The following is a 13,390-nucleotide window of genomic DNA, read 5'->3' on the forward strand; positions in this document are numbered from 1 at the left end:
AGAGGTTTTGGTTATTAGATGGTGATACCCCCGGATGGAGGACTTTGGCTTTAAGTTAGCTCTGTGGTCAAAGTCTGTGTGGGTGGGCTGGTGCGTACTAACGGGATGACTCCAACTAGAAGTGACCATTAAACGACGGGACACGAACACTGAACAAAATGAAAAACAATAAAATATACATTATTGACAAGTATATTGGAGTAACAGCCGCGAGGCTAGAACTCCTCATACACACACATCAACAACATGTGCTGACTCAAACTACACGGACGGCTAGTAGTGAGTACAGGCGAGCTTTTTCTTAATGACTGTCCCGGAGCTCTTGTACCCTAAGCCCCGCCCCAGCCTACACCAAATCCCAACCTCAGGGTACACAGCTAACACACACTCAACACATACTGTACAGTAACAACATTACATGCACCTGTTTGCAACCCATGACAGTTTTATCGGTGTGTATATACAAACATTATGTATATAAAGATCATGATCACTGTAACCGTGTTTTCTTTTTCTTTCCAGGACCCGCACGAGAGTGGACCCCTCCTCCCTGTGTCGGTGGATCCGTCCGACTGGAATAAGAGGAGGCCCTGTTCTCGCCAGCATCCCCTAAAGGACGTTCTTCAAAGGAATACAGGTAAGTAACATTTTATATCATTCAAGTGTCCATAACTCCTGATGGTTGTACTAAAAGTCTCTAGAATGTTCGCCAACTGGCCTAAAGGGGAGGGCTACAGCATAGTTTTAAGATTTGGTCCGTACAGGTGACAGACATAATTCTTGGTGCTGCTTTGTTGACTCATACTGTACCAAAACTCATCGAAAACTCAAAACGGCCCCCTGGAAAAATTGAGATATTTTGCATTTTTTGAAAAACCTTATTTTTTTAAAATTATCTGCAAAATCCTAAATAACTACCAAAAAAGATTGACATGTATAAAAATATGGCTGTCACATGCCAATTAAACCATTCTGGGTGGAGCTTAATTCACAACAATGGTTATAGATTAGGACTGCTTTGGTCAATTCTCATGAAACTTAACAAGCCTATACCCGACGTGATTCTGTGGAAGTCCACCAAGTTTGATACTTATAGTTTAATAGGGGGCACTATAACAACCAAAAATCTGTTTCTCGGCAACCGCTTGGCCAATTGAGCCAAAACTTTGCATGCTGCATCAATGGGGTACTTTATACGTGTTAAGGACAATGCAAACATTGGACAAATATGGCCGCCATTGGCCAATAAGTTTTAAACAGGCATTTGGAGAGCTTAGCATTGGCCCATCATCACACAAATTGAATGATGTGTCCACATAGGAATTCTGTAATAGCCTATCAAGTTTGACAACAATTGGCCATGAGGTGACCCCATTAAAAAAAAACAAAAAACGACAAGAATAAGTCTTATTGATTTTTTGTTGGATAAAAATAAATCAAGCATAGCATGAAAACTGACATTTTTTTAATGCAAGTCTTTCAAAATTCTTTACAATTTCTTGCAATTGTTTAAAGTTTCAAAAATGAGCTTTTCAAACTATTCTGTGTATTTTACTCAAAAGACATCAATTACATTGTTTAACCTTAGCTTTTCTGACATGAGGGGCTACAAATCTACCAGTCTTTGTCTGATTTTAACCAAATTTGGAAATACTGTGCAAAAATGGTCTCCATGAGCCCCTACAATGCTTAATCTAATGCAAATTTATTTAAATGTCATTATTTCTTTCTATGACTGAAAAAAAAGTTACAGGTTTCAAACTACACCTCTCATTAACATCTAAAACTATCAGGCACAGTGGCATTGCTGAGGTGTCACTGCTAGGCCGAGACCTGTCAACTAGAACTACACCACATGAACGTAAAGCTTAATTCACAGATTAAACTTGTTGTGTTAAAATACAAAATTATTAAATGTAAACAAATTATTATGAATGTAAATTATTATTTAAACTCACAATAATTACTAAATAAATTGAAATCTCTTTTACATTTACATACCACAAAGGAAATTTTAGGGAATACCATTTGGCAAAATGTAAATAGATTACCTAACTAGATTACCTGTATAGATCTCCTAAAACAGAAAAATGACAACACTGAGTTTCTATATTGTGTAGTTTTAGATATTGTGATAATTATGATTACAAATATATATTCTTAATATATACAAATTTAGCTTGTTTGAATTAAAATGGACATTTATAAACACTTAAAACAACTGTCAATTTATTGAATTTGGTGACTAACTTGTATACACACCTGCATAAAATAAACAAATAAATGAATCCCATTCTAGTGCCAGCTACAACCATCTCTTGATGAATCTTTCAATGTTTCTATCAGCAGCTTTGCTAAACATAGGGTTCCTCTTAACAGCAACTGTTCAGGGAGAGAAAAAAAGGATAAATCCCGTTAACATCAAATTACCTCCAGAGATTTTAAAAAGTGCTATGAGACAACTGGTCACATTTTTTCTTTTTGCCAAAAACAGCTCAAATTTGATGCCAGGCTATTTTGTGCCACTGTCATTGTCATGTGAGAGCCATTCCCTCTTTGTATTTTTTGTCTATGGTCCAACAAGTTATCTTTTTGTAAATGTTATATTTCAATAAATTCTCAGCAAACAGTAACAGAGACTTTGTAGTGGTGTGGTAGCGTGTGTGCTGCTAGTACAATTGTATCAGGCACAGCGGCATTGCTGAGGTGTCACTTTTAGGCTGTCCAGTACACTAAAATATCCAGCCATTGGTGGTCCTGTCATCAGAAACTGCTATAGTTTCTAACTGTGCAGCTACACACTGTACCAACGATGCAGATGTGTAATAAGTGACCAGTAAGTGTATAGTGTGTAAAGCCTCCAAAAACCCTGTTGTATCTGATACATTATATCAGTGCAGCACACACCAACATGTCACTACCATGTCATTGTCACTGCTGTGCTAACAATGATCCACAACCCAAATATAAAATATCTCAGGTGGTTCTACGCTCCAACTGTTTTTTTCATTTTACTTTAGCAAACAATTTGATTATGCTCCATCAAACTGTTAAGGATTACCTAATCAATAATTTTACTACTTACCATTGCTGATGAACCTTCATCAACAAGGACCGGAAGGAAGTTTTCCCATTCACCCCTTTCCTGTTAACCTCCTTTGCCAGTTTGTTAGCAGCATTTCCATCAGTCTCCACGTTGTTTTCACATCTGACCCCTTAGCCAATCCTGTTTGTAATCTGCAACATAATTTAAATAAGTCAATTATGGAAGCTTGAGGAAAGTAGTCCCCAGGTTAAGACGCCACCCACTTATGTTCACTCCAGATTAAATGATGGGCCAAATCTAATTTTAACATATTTACTGAATTATTTCCCTGAAAGTTTTGTTTTGGCCTCAGTTGACAAATATTATTGTCAATGGATTTTAGTGGTGCATGTATTTATATTAAATATTTAGAAATGTTAAAATTATGTGGTTATTTGTGTGTGTGTGTAGCGCTGTCAGATCATTTAGTTTACATTGTTTAATAAAATATACAGTACAAGTTTTAGACACCTGAGAAATTTAGGTTTAATAAGCTGATGAAACGGAATAAATGTATGCGATGGCTGGGAGCTTGAGACCTGGAACCAATTTTTATCCTTTAAACTAGCTTCTTTATAAATAGTCACTCTTGTTATCTTGTTGTTGTTTTTACTGTATTAGTATATTTTGATTTGTTCTAATGATATACACTTTTTACAAGCAAAAACACTCTTACTGCCGAATGATAAGAATGATTCTTGTACATTTTTGTCTTTTTAAGTTAAAGTTAAATCTCTGGGGTAAAAAGCCCCTTCAGATAAAGGGGCAAAAGGCACACCCCCTTTAGTATACTACTTCAGAACAAAGTTATTCACTGGAGTTTCATTGGCTAGCAAGCCACAGTGTTACATGCCAGTCATAGCAATTAATAGCTAGAATTAGGCAACATTTTTATTTTGCTGGAGATGCTGATCTCTGCAACGAAGTTCTGCAACGATTTAGGAATTCCAGGTATTAAATGATAAATAAAAATAAGGAGGGAGAGTGCCCTACTATAGAAATATATATATATATATATATATATATATATATATAAAACAAATAAAAACCTACATTCAAAAACCAACTAATCACCTTTGATTAAAATGCACTCTGATTATTCAGACAGGATTAGTAGATGTGGGAAAAAGTAATTTTACCACAAGATGTCTAATATATATGACTGATTCATACCCGATAAGAAATCTTATAAATCAGTATATCAGTGATCTGTTTAAATTACCAAGGTGGGAGTGCCACTTGAATTATGCATGTTCACACCAAAAAGGCAGTGCATTCAGCTGCTCACAAGTAGAGAACATGTCCACATGATCATAATCATAATTCATCTACCATCATTCATAGCTGTTTTAAGTGAACGCAGTGTTTTAGTAGCACTGTCATTAGATTGGGAATTTAAAATCACTGAGAAACAATATGAAATACTACATAATAATTACATTACCCCAATCTTCCTTTGTAAAACTAATCATGTTCAAAACCATATTTAAGTTAGTTTTACCTGGAGAAGTATTGTAATTCGAATGATTATCTGTGATTTTAATCCATTACAAGTCCATTAATCCATGTCCGTAGTCAGTACTGTGGAGTAATAATTTCAGAGTGAGTTACATTCTATAAATCTGGCTCTTTCAGTAATAAAGGTCCTGTTTTAATCCACCTCATGGTAATTTAATAAAATCTGCTAATAGACATCGGCACCTCTGTTTTTAGGTGACTGGGAAACAATGCTAACCACTAAAATACAGCTATTGACACAGTTCCTTTATCCTCAAGTTCAAACAGGATTACTGTGGTCTACAACATTTTGGTGATGGGCTAAGTAGAAAGAGAACGAAATTAAATATCTGAAGGATCCTCTTCTAAGACAGCAGTATTTCTGTCTTGTTGGAACACATTTGCCAAGTTGAATGAGCCTAATGCTATACTATTTGGTATTAACTGGCAGTTGATATTTGTTGTTTATTTGGATCTGTTTAATTCTAATTTTAAGGGCCTTTACACATCGAACCGGATGCGAATGAACAGCTCAAAAATGTAAAGTATTCTGACACTATTTTTTCCGTATCAAAAGCACAGCAATTATTTTGCAACGCATCTTTATATGCAGTGACAGATCTCCTTTGCTCCTCTAACAGTGGGTAAACCATGACACTGGGGGGGCTGCTGTTCATTCTAAAAAAGTTAAAGAAGCACAGAGAGTTTCACCACCACATTCCTCAGCTGGAACTGTATGAGATTTCACATAAATCTCAGATATGTGTAACTCAGTTTGAGCTGCTTTTTCTAACACCATCCGTGAGGAAGCAAACGCTGGTCAAAAAGTTCTGTCTGCTGGTCGTTGTCCTGCCAACACCAGAGAATATCATCATTGGCTATGTTTACATGCAAAGATTTTTGCCAATCTGATTGAATACAATCGGATTACAGACTCAGACTGAGGTGTTTATATGCACACTCTATTCAACAGTTTGATGGAAAATCTTCGTTTACATGCTCACTACAAGTAATCCGATGCAAAATGACGCGCATGCGTGGAGTAGCGCTTAGAGTAAACGTTACCATGACAGCCAACATCACGTGAGGTCCAGTCCGAGCGAGATGAGTTTCCAGTTGGCACGCTTGTGTTTTTAATTGCTTTAAAATGATGTCAGACTCAGGAAAACATGCTTTACATGTCCTTATTGAAGAAGTTCTGAGATAAGCTGGACGTCCGTCCCACCGCCGTCTTTTAAAGTTTAGAGCAGAACGTATTTACACGTTCCGATTGGAATGTAATCGGATTCAGGCGTTTACATGGTTATTATTCTTCTATTTAACGGATTATTTAGTTTACCCACCTCGTTCAATCGGATAGAAATTGTATTCCGAATGGCCTCAATTGGACTAGACTATTCCGACTGAGGTGTTTACATGGACGTATTCTATTCCGATTGAGCTAGCGTTATTAGTCGGATTATTAATGGATTATTAGGCTGCATGTAAACGTGGCTATTTATACGCATGCTTAATTTCTCTATAAATCGCGCTCGGTGTGTAAAGGCCTTAATGCTGAAGTGAATGTCCGAGCTATGAGGTTTTGATCCGGGCTATCCGAGCTAATGTGGGGAAATTACAGATAACTTTATCCCGCACGAACTAGCCAGTTAAATCCCTTATGAATTACACTATGGGACCTCCTTTGGTAAAACTGTTCCAGCTCGAATAGGGCTTAACGGTACCTCTAATGTATTTTCTAACTACGTGTCTGTTATTTTTTAATAGACATGTAGTTAGTAAATACTTTTACAGAGAGTGACACTGCTGTTAGCTGTTTACTCTGATTGTAAGTTATACGTATAAGTTATTTTTAACTTAAACATAACTTACAAATCACAGTAAACACCCCACAGCAATGTCCCTCTCTGTAAACCCTCTGTGGTGCCAGTTGTATTGGTGCCAAGATAAAACAGACAAACCAAGCTAACTTTACCTTCATTTCTAATGTTAGCAAAGAGCAAAAGGAAAGCTACCAATAAATGACCAGCTCTGAATTATCACTGACAGAAGGAAAATAAGCTCCCCTAAAATATCCTTTCAGCAAGCATGTCCATACAGACTATGGCTGTTCAGCAAGTTCACTGAAACAGGAAGAACAAAACGAACGAAAGCTAACCTAGCTCGCTAAGCTAAGGTAGCTAGGTTAGCTAACTAATTTAGCTGACTAGCTAACTACCTGGTTTTCTGCATATTTCTAATTTTCAAATATCTGGGCTAAATGATGAGACCGGTCTTAAAATTAATCAAGCTTAAGCTGAACTGTTATAAGACTAAACCTCAACATAAATAACAAACACAACGGCTGACCAAACCACCTCTTCACTTAAATGTTCGCAGCTTCAACTCGGACAAACAAAAACGTTACAGTTAGCGTTAGCTAACTGACTAGCAAGAAGACGAAGGCTAACGTTAGCTAGCATGAGGAAATTGACTGGCTTGGTTTTTGAACGAAATACTACATTCAACTGCAGCTAGTTAGACACAGGAACAAGTACAAAGCGAAATTTCAAAGAGACCAGTATCATTCAGGTTAAAAAGTTCACTTACCTCATTAACCGCACATTCAGCACACACCCTTTGATGAGCGCCAAGAGCCAATCCCATAAGGCACTGCGACTTTTACAGTGAACTGGGAGCAGAAAACCCACCTATAACAGTTGTGAATGACACATGAAGTAACATCTTCACTTTGACTGCTGCCGCTTTACAACGGCTGTTGAATGTTGAGTGAATACGTTCATTTAAAGTCTGTCTCTGAACATTTTCAACTGCTTAGCCTTTTACAGTGAAGACAGAGATTACTGGAGTGGGTGCATTAGCTGTGGGTACATTATTATATTAATTTAATTTCTAATATTCCTAACGTATTATTATTATTATTATTATTATTATTATTATTAATATAAGTAGTAGTAGTGCTGTTGTTGTTGTTATTACTGTGCTTTTGCCCAGTCAACATTATCAAACTAAACAGGAAGTGAAACCCTGTGGCTAAGGTAGATACATGTCAGTTCAGTTATAGAATGTAATCTTCTCAGTTATCATGTTGAAGTGATGCCTGTAGTTCCTAAATGTCACCAACAGTTCACCTTTCTCAAACTGTTGTTCTTACTTTGATGTTAACCTGACCTAATCGAACTAATTCTTTGTATACCAAAGGTTTGACTGGATAAAAACAGCAGTTTAAACCCTAAGAAGTGCCAACATATGAAAACGCTATTTTTGGAATAGATTTTTTTCCAGGACAGGCAACCAAAAACCTGTATAATCCAAGGAAATCCTGGACATGTGGTGACCTTAGATTTATGTATTATCTGCTGTAGTTAAGTGTGAGGTCAAGAAACAACATGAAACTGGATATGGTCTAGCAAGTATGGAAATGCACTTAATACTCAAAAGTGTAATAATGTTTTAGTCTCTGTCACAAATATTGTACTGGTTACTTCCCAAAAACTTGTATAACACTGTAGCATCTTTGGACATGTAATGTTATAGCTGTTAAAATGCTGCTTCATTTAAGGACACTAGATGATCTGACTACAGGAGCCATAAAATAGACCTGGACACCGAAATGTTTTGCAGTGAACCTGCAGTGAAAGAGACATAGTGATGTTTTATGGTACTCTAGACTACAGTGCAATTCTGTGAAGGTACACTATGCATAAGTAGTCAGTAAACAGTGTGCGTGATTATACAGTATTATATACACTTATTTAGTAAAGAAACAGTGACAGGAGTCGGCTATGAATGTATTTAATGTTCCCCAGATCAGAGTCACAGCATACAGTGTGTAATAATTTCTAAATTAACAGAAATATCATCTCCTTATTTATATATTTTTTACTTTTCTTTTTTTTTTAATAAGCATCTATTTTTAAATCCATTATTAACATGTTTTCTTCATCTCAAGTCTTGGGTTTCTGATTTTCAACAAAGAAATTAAAAACAAGACAACAGGCGCAAGTTAGCCACCCAGCAAAGCTTATCAGGAAGGACTTATTTCCCCCAGGGAGATTAATAATGTGCTTCTTTAATTCTGCATTACTCAGACCACGAGTGTTCTGAAATACAGGGAACTTTCAGCAGATGAATTTGAAAATGAATGTAATAATGAAATGAAACATCTATGAAATTAAACACGATCAAAATGTAACCAACTCAAAACCAGACTCAACTGTGTTTACTTTCATAAGTTATAGAGAGGCAATCCTGCAAAATCCTGTAAAATTCCAGAGCAGCTTTATATGAGCCGCCATTTCACAGCATTAAATGGAACAACTATAATTCTCTGTGTGAAACTGTCAGAATGAGGTTTATGTAAAGGGTTTGATTAAACATGCTGATGATTAAGTGTAACTGTAAAAATTAGATGTTTAGCTATTTAATGTGTTTTATCTGAAAAGATGATCATCCAGCTGGACCATAAAATCACTGCATCATTACTCCTTAATGCCCTAAAATGAATGAGACAGCAAAATCAGGCTTTTATACTGAAGTTTGCTGGTGGCTGAATTCAAACTTGCACTTGTTGTCCTGCTCACAAAGTAAGTATTTCATTCACTCAGAAAACAAACAAACAAACAAACAAACAAACGAGAAACTGAATATTTACAAATATTTTTGTTGGTTTGATCTTACACTTAAAAATGTACAGTTAAGTCCTCTTCTCCGTTTAGGACCTTTGCTTTCCGTACGCCTTCATCAAGAGGAAAAGGTCTCTACTGTAATTTTACCACAATGTTGCCCTCTAGTGGTTTAGCATACAAAAACAGAGCAAAATAAAAGAAAGGAAGAATTTCAAAGTTCATGTTGTTTTGTATGCACCTCATGTCCACTTCTGGTAAGCTTAGCTGATAAGCTAAGTTCAGAGCTCAGATAAGCTTCCTACCACAAATAGTCATCAGTGGGGCACACTGGTCCAACCAGTTATACTGAATCATTATTCACAGTAGCTTTCACGCTACAAACGTCCTCTGTTTTTCTGTCTTGATGGTTTTGTGTGCCTCCAAGTTAGAATCCAGTACCAAAGATTCAGCACTGAATTGTTTCCGCTGTCCAGCATACAGGATCTCCAGTATGCTAGTTCAGCAATGCTAATATTTTCATATGTTACAGTGCAGCATCAGACTGTTAGCCCCCGCTCTGAGACTGCTCAGTCTCGGTAGGCTACACCAGCAGTCCAGCAGTTGTTCCACATACGAGCCTGTAGAAAAAGACACATCTCCACCACAACAGCCTGTCACTCTCACAGAACTCAGGACAGCGATGCTAACCAAAGCTAAGGCAATGAAGAGATATGGTGGATATTTATACTGTGTTGTTCCTATGATTTTGTGTGTGCATGAGGTGCCTGCTGTGTCTGATGAAAAGACACCATGTCCTAGACCTCAGGTCAATCTTATCGGAGCTACATTAGCCTAACAGGCTATACATATTGTTGAGAAAGAAAAAAAATATGCTCAGCAGGCACCAAAACAATAGCATCCAGAAAGAGCTTTTATTCGTCATGACCAATTTAATATAGGACTCACAGGCCTTTGATGTCTGCCTTCATTGCACAGGCATTTTGGAGAGTCCTTGAGGCCTATCCATTGAGGCACAACATGGGTTAGCTACCAGAAAGCACTCAGACATCCAGAAGACTGGAAATGAGTGCTTTAAATCTCATTAGCCTAGCCTAGCTCACTGGGCTCTCTCTGTTCTCTGTGCTTGTTGTAACCACACTGAAGGAGCACGTGGGATTACACCACATATGGATTTTATGTTTGAGGAGTTGCGTCACTAAAAAGTTAAAAAAGACTCACTACGTTCTCTGCGCCACCGCTCTACTTCCCACCACACTGTGCAGTCTAGGGGGCTGAATGCTGAGAGTACGAGAGGAGAGAAGGAAAAAGCTAACGAGGGAAGTCTTTTCTAAAGGAACACATTATCTAGCTATATTTCTGACTCTTATTCTGAATTTTCGTCTCTCAATTTCTCTCCAATTAGCAGTCTTGTTGTGAGGCACTGCTGTCAGCTCAGAGCTCATACACACGTACTCTAACATTCTGACGCAAACATGATTAGCGCTCCCACCAAAAGAATTAGCATGCTGTGGAAATAAAGATGCAAACAGCAGGAGAGAGTGAAAATGAAGCAATGACAGAGTGTGAATGCTGAAAAAACATAACAAACTCTGTAAACTAGTTTACCAAGCCCTATTTCACAAGCTTAAGAATAGCTACATGTGTCTATCACTCGCGTAACGGCAGCTAGCCAGGCTAGGTGACCATGGACATGTTGCTGTTCACTAGTATACTTAAAGATATAGTACAGCCGTAGTCAACGGCCAACTATAAAACAATAGCACCAATAATTATACATTGATATGAAAGAATGTATGAAAGGACGTTAGCAGAGCAATGTCTCAAATGACTGGTTAAAAAGCAAGGGGTGTCATATGCAAGAGCAAGGCAGGAAAGAAGGAGCTGGAGCTCTTCTATGGCATGTTTGACTAATTTGTTTAGTGCTACTGAGGACGAGTTGCTCCTGCAGATACGCGCAGTCAGCCTTTTCCATGAATTTGAACTGTAAACAAAAAAATGAAGAAACTGAACAATTGAACCTCAAGTACCTCAGACGTGTGCTGTGAGTTTACCTTCGAGTTCCTCCTTGTCATTTTAAAAATATTTCATGCATAGATCCCACTGAGCAAACCTTTTAAATATATATCATTCTCTGAATATATATATATTTATATATTTATATAATATCTATATCTATACATGTACAAATCTTTCTAAGAAAAAAAGACACAGCCAAAGTCTAACAGATGTTAGGGTAGAAATGACAAAAAAGGAAGGTGAAAAAATAAAAGAAAAGCTAGAGAGCGATCAGGTTGGCACTTTTAACTTTCTCTTCGGTTCCAGGACGTAGTCGTTTGATCTCTTGGTCTATCTTGTTGCCGGGGTGTACTACAGTACTTGGCACCAAGATTGCTGGTAGAAAGAACATATCCGTGTATCATCATGTGTTGTTTACTTACTGCACGTTCTGTTTTGTATATAAAAAATGACTCCACTGTGCATTACACAAGGTCACAGAGCATTTTCAGACAGTGCTCAGAGGAGGGGAGAATGAGTTGATAATGAGAGCGCTGTAATGGAACAATGGAGAGTAAGGAAGAGAATAAGACTTCAGAGGGATATGATGAGAGCTGAGATGAAGGGCTAATAACTGTAGTCTTTCATGTAAGGGAGGGGAGTAAAGAAAACTAGAAAAAAATCCCTCTGTCGTTCTTTCTCTCTCTCTCTCTCTTCTCTCTGTCTGCATCGTATCTGCCATGACAACAGCACTCGCTCGCCCACTGACTGTTTGGTTCCACTTACAGCAATGTGGAAAAGAATACGAAAGTGACCATTAATGGACAACGCGTCACTGCCAACCACAGCCTTGTCTCACAGCAGAGTCTGAAAAAGAAGCTGCCTCAATGGCTACAGCGTTTACAGCTAATACATGCTGTCTATCTGGATTTGTGAGAGCACCACTAGGGGGTGCTGCTGCGCTTCTTCAACAGAGAGAATTGTGGAACTGTAAGAGAGAGGGCCTTTAAAGGGAGAACAGAGAGAGAGAGTAAAAGGGGTCAGGTGAAAGGGCGTGTTGTCCTCCCTCTCTCCACTAGAGGGCAGTAACTATACGCGAGTGGTGGAGTGCTGGTGGGGAAGGGTGTTGTTGTGGCCGGTGGCAGTGGTGGGGAAAGTGTTGAAGGCGTGGAGGGGCTGCATTCCAGTGATGGTGCTGGGGATCATGGTAATGGTGTTCGGTGTCATGAGCGGCACGTCGTCGGGCGCCCGACGCAGTGCCAGTGTGTAGTCGGGTGGGCAGGCAGGCCGCAGGATGTCGTGTGGCCGCAGCGGTTCCATGTCATGGTGGGCATCGTGTTCAGAGTGCTTCATCTGCAAGGACATTATCTCTTCTTCCTGGCTGTGTGCTAAGTCGTTAGCTGGAACGCCGCGCTGGGGGGACAAGCGATGCCGGCGCATCTCGTGCCTCTTGTCTCGCTTATAGTAGAGCGCAGCAAAGGCCAGGATGTTGAGGAAGAGGAGCGAGGCGCCCACGGCAACCGTCACGCTAAGCTCTGTCGAATAGTCTCGTGTGTCGCTAGGAAAAGGCGAGAAGCGAGGCCGCTCAGATCCTTCTGGATCTGGGTCTGGAGGGAAGGTGGGGTACGGCAGACGAGTGGTGCGGGGGCCCTGACCCTTCCAGGTCGGAGGCCGAGTGGTCCCTATTGGTAAGCGAGTGGTGGTGGAGCTCAGGAGCTCTTCATGTAGGTTGTGGAGGTGAGGGACCAGCTCCAACCAGAAGGCCACCTTATTGGCCCGGTAGTTGTCACGGATGCGAGGCTTCAGGCCGATGTGAAGGTACTGCTTGTCCTTGGAGTTGAACTTGGTCCAGATGACCTCTTCAAAGCGGTTAGGCTTGGTGTGGATGAACTTGGTGTCCTGGGGAACTGGCAAGTTAGGGTCCCTGAAAGAAGGCAGAAGACTTGGTCAGTAAGATGGTTTTGCAATCTACATAAAATGTGCTATAAGGGCTGACTCCATATTTATTTGGGTTTTGTGGATTTATTATGCCTGTAGAATTTTGCCTATGGATTTATAATGCTGTGCAATAATCACAGTCATATAATACCATGCCAACTCAGTTTTAATAAAAAAAGCACGCTACCAAGGTTGTAGTTTTTTGAAAATGATTTTATAGAAACATTTCTTTAATATGAAAATGCAT

At 38.9% G+C, this 13,390-nt stretch overlaps 1 protein-coding gene across 1 annotated transcript in view; it reads right to left on the bottom strand.

Moving 5' to 3' along the window:
• Positions 1-8,361: 8,361 nt before the first annotated feature.
• Positions 8,362-13,390, bottom strand: part of nlgn2a (neuroligin 2a) — a 197,439-nt gene continuing 192,410 nt past the window's right edge. Inside the window, exon 9 of the mRNA XM_036597603.1 lies at positions 8,362-13,129. Within this exon, the coding sequence (XP_036453496.1) occupies positions 12,295-13,129 (835 nt within the window). The 3' untranslated portion in view covers positions 8,362-12,294. The remainder of the gene's footprint in view (positions 13,130-13,390) is intronic.

This window comes from Colossoma macropomum, unplaced genomic scaffold, assembly GCF_904425465.1.
Source record: "Colossoma macropomum unplaced genomic scaffold, Colossoma_macropomum, whole genome shotgun sequence".
NCBI lineage: Eukaryota > Metazoa > Chordata > Actinopteri > Characiformes > Serrasalmidae > Colossoma > Colossoma macropomum.